The 12,525-nt window shown below is 39.8% G+C and overlaps 1 protein-coding gene across 1 annotated transcript in view; it reads left to right on the forward strand.

The window, feature by feature from the left end:
• The window catches only part of LOC127424836 (E3 ubiquitin-protein ligase RNF19A-like), a 49,641-nt gene that overhangs the window by 16,627 nt on the left and 20,489 nt on the right, over positions 1–12,525 (forward strand). Inside the window, exon 2 of the mRNA XM_051670296.1 lies at positions 11,383–12,220. Within this exon, the coding sequence (XP_051526256.1) occupies positions 11,383–12,220 (838 nt within the window). The remainder of the gene's footprint in view (positions 1–11,382; positions 12,221–12,525) is intronic.

Here is a 12,525-nt window from a genome sequence, read left to right on the forward strand (position 1 = left end):
TGTTAAAGAGCCCATATTATGCTAATTTACAGGTTCATGATTTTATTTCGGGGGTCTACTAGAATAGGTTTACATGCTTTAATGTTAAAAAAAAAACCCATCAGTTTTCTCATACTGTACATTTCTGCTAAACCATCATCTGGCTCAAACGCTCTGATTTAGGTTCTGTCTATTTAAAGCCCCCTGCTAAAAGCCCAGTCTGCTCTGATTGGTCAGCTGGCCTAGTCTGTTGTGACTAGGTCACCGCGTCAACCGCGTAGAGTGTCGTAAATGCCCCTTACCATAACCGAGATTCAGGCTTCCTTAACAGCTGTAAACACTATTGTAACTATGGTTACAATGGCATCAGTTTTTGCCGTACCAGTTTGAGTCTGATAGTGAAAGTTTGGAAGAACAAGCTGATCGACCCAAACCACCTTCGCAAGCACGACTTGAGCAGGACGTTTCACAGTGATAAGTTTGAATTTTGTAGCTTTCTTAAAAGTACACTGTTGATTATTGTGAACCTAACAAAGCTTCAAGTAAAAGACACTCAGTGCATCTAAGTTAGTCATCTTTTGCTGGAATGGGTGTAGCCGAACTTTTCTCGCCCGAGCTATGAACGGAGAACAGAGGCTTACTCCCGGTTGTACGTTACCAGGTGTATTAGAGAGTTAGTGAGCAAGTTAGCCGTTGACTACCAATAGTGGCCATAACATTACAGCTTGTAATTATATAATTATATAAGACTCTTGAGATCAACCATTTTGTTACACTGTTTTAGGTAAAAGCCAGCCCACAGCTGAATAGTAAACTCTTACCAAAACAATAACGTTACATTGCAAGTTAGCCAAGCACTACTGTGGATTGCAGACATAAAATGACCGTTTGTAAAAATAAATCCATCTCACTTAATCAATATTCATGATAGTAAGAACGACAAACAATCTGCATAATTCTACACAATTGTAGGTAATAGTGGGCCTGCAGCTGATTAGCAAAACTATTTAAACACAATAACATTAGCTAGCAGGTTAGCAGAGGCCTACAGCCGTGCACTGGGTGTACACTGTAGCTACAACACAAATCTCCAGATAAATCCACAAATAATCAAGCATACTTACAGGTTGTGATCCTGAAGCGCCAGATTGTCCAAACAAAGTGGGAACTGTACCATCTTTCAGGAGTAACTCTCTTGAAAATCCGGCATTGGTTGTGGTTGTATTGCTAAATAATTCAAATACATTTTATCTACTGATTCTTCAATTTGTTTGCCTTTGGAAGTCCAAACAAAGAGGTTTTGCTTTTGCAGTGAAGAAAACAGCATCTTCTCGACATGGCAACAACACTAACCCAACTCATCCTGGCCTCTGCTATAACTACGTTTGTTTGAGGGTGGGCCAAAGTAGCCCTTAGGTGGGCGTTATGCAAATGAATTACATAGTGATGTAGATAATTTTCAGAAGAAATGGCTGGACTACAAACAGCCTGTTTCATGTAGTGCTTGAGCAGTGTTGTCTGTGGGAGAGAATAACTCCCTTTTGCATGGACTTTGTGCTTTGTAACTTTGCAGATCTTTTACATGCACAGACAGCTATATTACACACTAAAGGAAAGGTAAAATCCCAAAAAGCATAATAGGGCCTCTTTAAATGGATTGAAAACCCCTGCACTAGCAGATGCTTTCCTTCTGGCTGTTCTGCCTCAAAGACCGAGAAAGAAGCGATCCCACTGAGTAAATTATCTTGGGAATTATTAAATGACACTTATTGTCAACCATAAATGTATATGTAGTATATTGGCTGATTCCCAAAAAAGGTTTCCAGTATCCAATGGTATGCTAAATCCTAAATAAATGAAGTGGTATGCTACAGAATCAAAGCGAACACTTATATGTTCAACTAGTCGGTCAGAATTAGTTTTCCAGACATGTCTGTGAAGTAATTGTTACAGCGGACGTCTGTGATGTTTACTGTCGATTCGCACGGGATGTCTGTAGAAATCGCAGAGATGGGCGTGTCTACTGCATTTACACATGGCCATCACACGAAACTGACCTATCAGAAAATGTATTTATCTGTCCTGATTAATTATGAACTGGTGACATAGCGAGCCTGTAATCCTACATTACACTCTTGAATTAAAAATATGGACAGTCTGTTCACATGTATAATTTTCACATTTAATTTTATATGTCCCTCTGGAACGGAATGCAAGGCTGCAATGTCCGAACAAAACACAATTTCCCCCATTTACTCAGCTCAAATGACAACTTGTATACTTGTCTAATTTTCCTAACCAAAAGAAAATGCGCTTTTATCTTTTTCTTTTACTTGGGTAAATAAGTACTCTACAGAATAAAATGTTTGAAGACATGCATCAGTCCAAATGCACAGTCCACGTAATCTGAAACTGTGATTAGCTGTGATCTCTTAACATTTTGTCCTCATTGGCCAGCATCCACTTCAGACACTTTGAGAAACAATGATGGTTAAAGGGCTCAAAGGCTGGATGCTGCAGAAATACTTGCTTTTTACCAGCATGTCAATTTGCAAAGGATTAGTATAACGTGTTTTTTTTTTTTTTTTTTTTTTATTTTTTTTTTTACTAGCTATTTTATAGACGTAAAAGACTTAATCACAAAGAAGATCTGGAAATTATTTCATCACCCCACATCCCCATATAAATCTAAACCAAATACATTCCAATAGGGCTTAAAAACAGAAAAAACCCTACATTTTTGCTTTGATAAAATTGATGAAATATAATTTTCAATAACTGGTTATTTACTGATATGTATCATTGTAATCGATGTGACAGGTCTACTGTCAATTTGAACATCAACTTTGGACAAGTTTTTGAATCACTTTTCATTAAATTGTGTGTATCGTTATTGACAATTTTTTTGAATATTGCAATATACATTTTTGCTCATCGCCCACCTCTATTTTGTTTAAACATTAGCAGCCAGCTCTTTACAAGGGGCACCAAGGCATAAGTAGTTAACCATTGTTCTTATAAGGAAACAATGTAAAAAAATAAATAAATAACATTTTTTCCCCTTTGCTCCAGTTTGTCCAACAGGAGTGTTTGTCTGTTGTCCCTGGGGTATGGAGCGTGTTTATTTACTATAAAAGCATTTACACCCAGTAAATAAAATTCAGTGAGGCTCTTAAAGATGTAATAACTACCTCAGTGTTTACGTGAACTCTGAGACCACTTCTGTAAACGAAGACCCCTCACTGGAACAGGGGACATCTCCACCTTTGTCTTGAAAAATGAGTATTTGAAATTGTCTTAATGGCATCCTGACTGAAATATAATAACACATTTTTGTTATTTTCAGCTTGGGTTTTGTGGTGCAGCTGATGTTCTTGCCTCCAGCTTAGCGTGGGGTGCAAGTTCTATCTGTCGATGTTAAAACCAAGCCTCATTAAACAATGTAATGCCACGGAAAGCAGTGCTGATCCTTCACCGGGCTGCAAAACTTACTAATGTGCCATTTTAATATTCCTTTAATTTTTATGGTTAAAAGGATTTTAAAAAGAATCCCAAAAGTAACGCATGTTAACAGTGGTAGCCTTGAGGGAATTCATGGATGGAAAATTGTACTTGATTATCTTGAAGAATTTGAATAATGTTATGACGTTTCTAAACAGCATACCATGCTGGTAAAACAAGGCAGGTGTGTTGTGGGAATGTGTTCAAAAGCGTCAGCTGTTCTCAATTGTTGCTGAAATTTTGGCCCCTTCAGACAGACCTGGTGTAACTGAGTCAGGTTTGTAGGCCTCCTTGCTCGCATACACTTTTTCAGTTCTGCCCACAAATTTTCAGTTAGATTGAGGTCAGGGCTTTGTGATGGCCACTCCAATACCTTGACTTTGTTGTCCTTAAGCCATTTTGCCACAACTTTGGAGGTATACTTGGGTCATTGTCCATTTGGAAGACCCATTTGCGACTGAGCTTTAACATCCTTGCTGATGTGTTGAGATGTTGCTTCAATATATCCACATAATTTTCCTTCCTCATGATGCCATCTATTTTGTGAAGTGCACCAGACCCTCCTGCAGCAAAGCACCCCCACAACATGATGCTGCCACCCCCATGCTTCATGGTTAGGATGGTCTCCCTTTTGAAAATAAATGAAATAAGAAAGCTGTACATCTCCCATTTGAGGAAAAAAAAAAAAAAATAGGAGTAAAAAAGGAGCAGGACCTTCAAAAATGTAATCTTAATTTAGAAATATATAAATCAAACTGTACTTCCTTTTGAACTACATAAATGGGAGAGAAAAAAGTGCAGGACCTTTTTGTTACTATTTTCCTGAGATCAGATTATCATAGCAGCATGTAGTTTTTTTTTTTCAGGCCAGGTTATGATGTAGAATCTCAACATGCTAAAATTACTAAAATACATGCTACAATTTTACAAAAATTAACTACTAAATGAAAAATAGCATCAGCTTTGTGAGCTTTTAAAATAATGTCCTATGATTATTAACAATTAACATATACTGTAGGTGCGCAACAGTGCAGCCAGACTGCTCATGTCTATACCTTTAACTCACACACACACACACACACACACTCACTTATGTTAGCCCCCCTTATGTTTTCTGAAAAACACCCCCAGAGCATGATGCTACCACCACCATGCTTCACCGTTGGGATGGTATTGCGCAGGTGGTGAGCGATGCCTGGTTTCCTCCAGACATGACACTAGGAATTTGAGGCCAGACAGTTAAATCTTAGTTTCATCAGACCAGAGAATCAGAATCAGAGAACAAAGGTGCTTTTTTTATGTGTCTTGCACTGAGGCTTCCGTCTGACCACTCTGCCATAAAGCTCAGATTGGTGGAGTATTGCAGTGATGGTTGTCCTTCTGCGAGTTTCTCCCATCTCCACACATGATCTCTGGAGCTCAACCAGAGTGACCATCAGGTTCTTGATCACCTTTCTTACCAAGGCCCTTCTCCCCCAGTTACTCAGTTTGGACGGGTGGCCAGCTCTAGGAAGAGTCCTTGTTGTTCCAGACTTCTTCCATTTAAGAATTATGGAGGCCACTGTGCTCTTGGGAACCTTCAATGCAGCCTAAATTTTTTTTGTAGCCTTCCCCAGATCTGTGCCTTGACAAAATCCTGTCTCTGAGCTCTGTAGGCAGTTCCTTTGACCAGCTGTGAGACCTTTATATACACAGGTGTGTGCCTTTCCAAATCATGTCCAATCAATTGAATTTGCCACGTGGACTCCAAGCAAAGTGTAGAAACATGTCAAAGATGATCCAGAGAAATGGGATGCACCTGAGCTAAATTTCAAGTGTCATAGCAAATACTTATTTCAGTTTTTTCTTTTTAATTTGCAAAGTTATCAAAAATCTGTTTATTGCTTTGTCATTATGGTGTATGGAGTGTAGATTGATGTGAAAAAAAATAATTTAAAACATTTTAGCATAAGGCTGCAACATAACAAAATGTGAAAAAGGGGTCTGAATACTTTCTGAATGCACTGTATGTAGGAAATCATGATCACTCACATTAAAATGAAGACTCCAGTCGTAACAGTAACCTTATAAAAGCTGTTTTATTCTACATGGAGAGGGCCCGCACATGGTAGAATCACATGATCAGCCAAATACTACTCGCTTAATCTCAGTAACCGTCCTGTTATTTGACACTTTTACTCTTTGATTAAAGTAATCACGGCTGACTGTGAATACTTGATTTCTACAATGGCATCTGAAACTGAAAGCTATTGATTTTAAATTATGCTACATCCAAGCCGCTAGGTGTCAGTGTAAGTCCAAGATAAAACAAAGACAAAAGTTACTGAATGCACCTTTAAAGAAAATGAGCAAATACTTCAGTATGTTTAGAATGGAGACTGTGAAATAACCCAGCTGGTATGTGTGTGTGTGCGTTTGTATTTGTACAAGGAGGGTGAAGTATTCCTAGTATGGCTTAGAAACAACAGAGTTGTGTGAGTGTGGGAGGGCATAGCAGAGGGTCTTCTGTTATAAAATAGAGGCTCGGACACACAATGTAATCTGCCAAAGAGATGAGAGTGTGGAAAACACCTCTCACAGGAGAGACCAAGAGGGGTGTGACATGGCTCTCATGACTGAAGACCAGACGTGCCGCAGTGCTCTGGATCGCGTTCTGCGAAACTGAGAAAGTTGGCCTCAAAGTTACCTAATTTTGGCATAGGTTTTGTAGTAACTGCAGTTTACATACTTCATTTTATCTGAATTTGATCATAATTGTGCCAAACCCATCAATCTAAAGGGAGATCAGTCTAAAGGTGTTTTTTTTCATTGCATCCGACAAATGATGGATGATATAGCGGAAGTTATTCATATCCAAGGGAGTCACATGGGGGCTTCGTGGAGTTCTGACCATCTGCAGATAAGAACTTTTGGATTTGAGTTTCAGGCGCATTGAAATATTTAAACTTGTTTGACTAGACCATATTCGACTGCCCGACTGTAATGTTTTTTTTCCTAAACTTAATTTTAAACACCTGCTACACCATGCAAAGCCTTAATTTTAAGTCATATCTATGAATTTGTACTCTCTGTTTGCTGAAGTTATTATTATATTATTATTAATAAACATATTAATAACTATAAAACAGTAATAATAACAATTGAAAATACTGGGTGAATATTAATCATGAATTCATTCAGCTCAACAAAATCAAAGTATTGACATTTAATAAGGTTTCGTAGCAAACCTCAAAAACAAACTCGCACAACAATTTAACCAACTTTATTATTATTATTTTTTGGATCCCATTTTCTCCCAATTTGGAATGCCCATTTCGACCTACTTAGTAGGTCTTCGTGGTGGTGCGGTTACACACCTCAATCCTAGTGGCGGAGGACAAGTCTCAGTTGCCTCCGCTGCTGAGACAGTCAATCCGCGCATCTTATCACATGGCTCGTTGTGCATGACACCGCAGAGACTCGCAGCATGTGGAGGCCCATGCTACTTTACGCAATCCACACACAGCTTACCACGTGCCCCATTGAGAGCGAGAACCCCTAATCACGACTATAAGGAGGTTACCCCATGTGACTCTAACCCTCCCTAGCAACCGGGCCAATTTGATTGCTTGGGAGACCTGGCTGGAGTCACTCAGCACACCCTGGATTCGAACTCGTGACTCCAGGTGTGGTAGTCGGCGTCAATACTCGCTGAGCTACCCAGGCCTCCAATTAAGATTTTCATTTTTTGACCTTTATATATGTCTGAAGGGACTGTGTGCATCATGAGTGCCTTTTCCATTGCAATTATTACAAGTCGTTGAATGTCAGCTTAAGTGACCCGATTTAGGTCATAACTCAACTTTAACAATGTGTTACTGTGTCTTGCCTTCGCACGCAGTGTAACGACTTGATTGTGCCAGCTGGAAGGTCTGGTAGAAGAGCGATGTAGTAGTCCAGTATTGAGATGACAAGATTCTACACTAGGAGCTGCGCAGCGTAATAGAGCTGTCAATTTTAGTATTTTTTTTTTTTTTAGGTTTTATAAATTTGTGTTGGTGTACACAGTCGGGAGAGGGCATTTATACTTGTCTCTTCACTCTGACACTCATGTCTCACGTCAAATATATTTTCCACTAGAACACCCAGCCATTTTCCACTTTCAATAATAATCACTTCAATAACAATCTAGTGATCTAATTAACAGAAAAAGCAAGACAATACTGTTAAAGTTAGAACATAACTAATACAAAGCCCACACAAATAGTGTTGCTATTGATCTTGTGACTATGTTCTGCACCAGATATTACGCTGTAGACCTTGATTTGTTGTGCCCACCAGTGCTATGAAAGGACTATCTTTAGTAGCTCTCCATAAACACACAAGTGACTCCTGAACAACTCCAGATCTTTTTATCTGACTGGCTAGAGGGCCCACACCCTGATTCGTCACACGGTCATTGAGGTCTGAAACGAGAGCTCTCAGCACTCCAAGGCATAGCAGATATTTTATAGACGACAGCCTCTTTGGTGTGTTTACAAATGGCTTGCAGGCAGGGACAAGAATTAAACCTGATCTGTGAATGAAGAGAGAGGTTCCTCATTGTCTTTCTGTCATATTCTGTACTGCTGTCTTGGGTTTCTTATGATCATGGTTTCTGTGACTTTCACTGGCATGCAGCAGTTTCTTTTTATCCTGCAACAGTATCAGTGATGTCACATCCTGTTCAAAAGTGGTTTTGTAATTGTATTCTTTGTAAATGTTTCATTGCTGTATTCTTACAGTTTTCAGCCTTACGTCAACTTTTCCACTGAGTCAGTGCTTTTTTCTTTGAGCTTGGCTTGAAAGTGTTTTTCAGACGGAGCCAATTTTAACTTGAAACTTGCTGTTCACATGAAAACCATAAGCTAAAGACTGGGGCTTTGTGGGGCTGGTAATCTGATTAAAATGACAGACATGAATAAAATTAAATTACTTGGTTTACACATTTATTGCTAAAACAATAAATATTTAGTAGAATGCATTTTAAAATGTATTACGTTCCTATGTTACTTTTATGTGTATTGTTGTGTCAGCTAATGAGCATGCGCTCTAACAAACAAACTACCATGATATAGAGGACACACATCGAGGTGATGACAGATGAGTGAGTTGTTACTATGGATGCAACGGAATGTTAGTTGTTTATTCAAATTGAAAACGAAAGTGAAGCGTTTCAAATGTTCATGCACTCACAATCAATCTCTGCAAGCTCTGCGTCAGCATGCTCCCAGCCCTGGCTGAGGCATGCAAGGCTGGGCCTCTGACAAATCCTCCTTAAATATCGCGCTCTACCCCATCATCGCGCGCCTCCCTCGTGTGTCCCTCTGCAGCTGCTGTGGGAGGAGAGGGGATCGGCTTCGGGTGTATATGGAAAACAGCGCTTGTTCCCATCTGACAGAGGTATATATCGCTCAAGGTTGAAAAAGACGTCGCTAAGCAAACGGCTTTATGTTCTTTATGTACCGTACACAATAAAACACAAACACAATGCTATAGAGTTACAGATGCGCAAGTGATAAAGGAAACTAAATTCGTATGAGCACAAGTAGGGAGATAATCCACTCGCTGTAAAGTTGTGTAAACGCGCCCATGTACACACACAAGCAGACAGACACGCACACAGACTTGCATGATGCAACACACAAGCAAACCTGTATATGCACAACGAAAAGAAACAAGCATTCAAATACACAATGGTTTTACTATCAAAGCTGTCTGCAAATGGGTTTTCAGAAATGTTTTCAGTTCATTAGTATTCTTTCACACCAACACAAACACAGGTAAACAAGCATACTGTACACATACATGCCACACACAGCTAAGAAGGTTGTAGATAGCGGAGACACACACACACACCTGAAGATACTACTACAGCATATTTGAGATAAGAAGGTTGTTGCATTTTTAGAAATGCATTAGATTTCTTTAGCCAAGTTGCTGTCTTTGTCATATTGCTGAAATTTGGTTAATATTTCAGTCAATATTAAAGTACTAAAAGAGCTATTAGTGTCACATTTGTTTTTTTTTTTCCACAGGTTTGATTGGTTTTAGAAAGTAACTTCAAAGTAATTATTCACCTAATTTCCAGATGAAGTAATTAGTAATCTAATTATAATTTTTAAAAGTAATTAGTAATCAATAGTGGATTACTTTTTTGAAAGTAACTTACTCAACACTATTTAATACAACATTTTAAGTCGGGGCACAAGCTGAATAATAATTTAAGAGCTAATGATTAATCGTTGCAATAATCGCCGAATAGTCGAATAATCGTTCTAATAATCGTTAGATGAATCAATTATCAATCGTTAGTTGCAGCCCTAGAGTATTAAAAAAAAAAAATTGTAATTCTTCCTTGATCATTTAGTGATGAACAGTGTGGAAAACATGGGTTATTTTAAACTAGATTTTATTTCTTAAACTATTTTGAGTCTACTTAGTAACAATGTATTTTTATGATTAGTACTCCTGATTGGGGGGGGACACCCATCAAACTTGAGCCATTTCAGAGTAAATACATATCAAGATGTTGAATATTATTAAAAGGCTGAATAATATTGAATTTTTGCTATATCGCCCAGCCTTACTGAAGACTAAAAATATATACACTGGCAGCCAAAAGTTTGGAATAATGTACAGATTTTGCTGTTTCGGAAGGAAATTGGTACTTTTAATTCACCAAAGTGGCATTCAACTGATCACAATGTATAGTCAGGACATTACTGATGTATGTTTTTGAGTTGCCACAGTATGCAATAGACTGGCATGTCTAAAGGTCAATATTAGGTCAAAAATGGCAAAAAAGAAACTTTTTCTAGAAACTTGTCAGTCAATCATTGTTTTGAGGAATGAAGGCTATACAATGCTTGAAACTGACAAAAAAACTGAAGATTTCATACAAAGGTGTACACTACAGTCTTCAAAGACAAAGGACAACTGGCTCTAACAAGGAAAGAGATGTGGAAGGCCAGATGGACAACTAAACAAGAGGATAAGTACATCAGAGTCTCTAGTTTGAGAAATAGACACCTCACATGTCCTCAGCTGACAGTTTCATTGAATTCTACCCGCTCAACACCAGTTTCATGTACAACAGTAAAGAGAAGACTCAGGGGTGCAGGCCTTATGGGAAGAATTGCAAAGAAAAAGCCACTTTTGAAACAGAAAAACAAAAAGAAAAGGTTAGAGTGGGCAAAGAAACACAGACATTGGACAGCAGATAACTGGAAAAGAGTGTTATGGATCTTAACCCCATTGAGATTTTGTGGGATCAGCTAGACTGTAAGTTGTGTGAGAAGTGCCCGACATGACAGTCACATCTATGGCAAGTGCTACAGGAAGCGTGGGGTGAAATGTCACCTGAGTATCTGGACAAACTGACAGTTCGAATGCCAAGGATCTGCAAAGCTGTCATTGCTGCAAGTGGAGGATTTTTTTTTGATGAGAACTCATTGAAGTAGTTTAAGAAGTTTTGAACGTTTTTTTTTTTTTTTCAAATTGTAATAATTTTTCACGTTATTAATGTCCTGACTATACATTGTGATCAGTTGAATGCCACTTCGGTGAATGCAAGTACCAATTTCTTTCCATAAGAGTAAAATCTGTACATTATTCCAAACTTCTGGCCACCTTTGTGTGTGTGTGTGTGTGTGTGTGTGTGTGTGTGTATATGTGTGTGTATATATATATATATATATATATATATATATATATATAAAAGCATTGCTTCGATTGTATCCTGAAATGGGAGGGGCCCTCACTCTTACACTGTGTAATATATAATCAAAAGGCCATTACTTTTGTACATTTAGGCTTGCTTTGTTGGGTATTGCAGTCTGGTCTTTTCTCACTAAGTGTTTTTTTTTTTTCTGTTTTCCACAGATCAGGTCGAGATCCAACCTGGTGACTCCAAACTGACCCGTGTGGCCCAACTTGAGCTGCCCGGCTCAAGGGAGCAGCTCGCAGTGAGTTCACCGCCATGTCTTAACGCCTCACACTCCCCTCTGAAAATCCTGTCCCCCCTTCCCTCTCTCTCCCCTCCCTCCCCCTCCTCCTCCCCTCCCCTCCCTGTAGAAGCTCCCCAGTCCTTTGGAAACCACAGTGCCGCCTCTGGAGCGATGAGTCTGCATCATCAGCAACAGGGGTCTGAGAGGGATCTCCCCTCGGCCGCTGCCTCCGTCAGCCTGCCCTCCGTACGGAAGACCCCTAAAAAGCATCGCCTCTCACTGCGCTCGCTCTTTCGTCGCCGATGCGGGGACCCCAAATCCTGCAAATCACGGGCGCTAGCCGCTGGAGTGGATGCCATCGCCAGTGTGGAGAGCGTGCATTCGGAGATGTGCCAGCAGCAGGATCACGCCCCTGCACTTTCTGCACCCGGTGTGGCTTCCACCTCATCTTCATCCTCCTCATCATCAGCCTCCACCTCTGAGCTGCTGGAGTGCCCGCTGTGCCTGCTGCGCCACACTCGAGACCGGTTCCCGGACATCATGACATGCCACCACCGGTCCTGCGCTGACTGCCTTCGACAGTACCTGCGCATAGAGATATCCGAGAGCAGAGTCAACATCAGCTGCCCGGAGTGCTCGGAGCGCTTCAACCCCCACGACATTTGCATGATACTCAACGACCGTGTGCTCATGGAGAAGTATGAGGAGTTCATGCTGCGCAGATGGCTGGTGGCTGACCCCGACTGCCGCTGGTGCCCTGCCCCTGACTGCGGGTAAGTGTAATATCACTGCATTTTTTATATATATATATATATATATATATATACATACAGTATTGGTCAATGTATGGGTTCTTGTTAAAAAAAAAAAAAAAAGTCATCAACACTTTGAAATGACATGAGGGGAATATTAATTTTTTAGTTTTTTTTTTTTAAACTTTTGATCCTTTAAAGTAGCCAGCCTTTGACAACAGATTTGCACACTTTTGGCATACTCTTAGCCAACTTCATCGTGCCATGTGGTGTATTTTCTTCTAGCAGTCTCAAAGGAGTTCCCATATATGCTGGCCACTTGTTGG

This window comes from Myxocyprinus asiaticus, chromosome 34 (genome assembly GCF_019703515.2).
Source record: "Myxocyprinus asiaticus isolate MX2 ecotype Aquarium Trade chromosome 34, UBuf_Myxa_2, whole genome shotgun sequence".
Lineage (NCBI taxonomy): Eukaryota > Metazoa > Chordata > Actinopteri > Cypriniformes > Catostomidae > Myxocyprinus > Myxocyprinus asiaticus.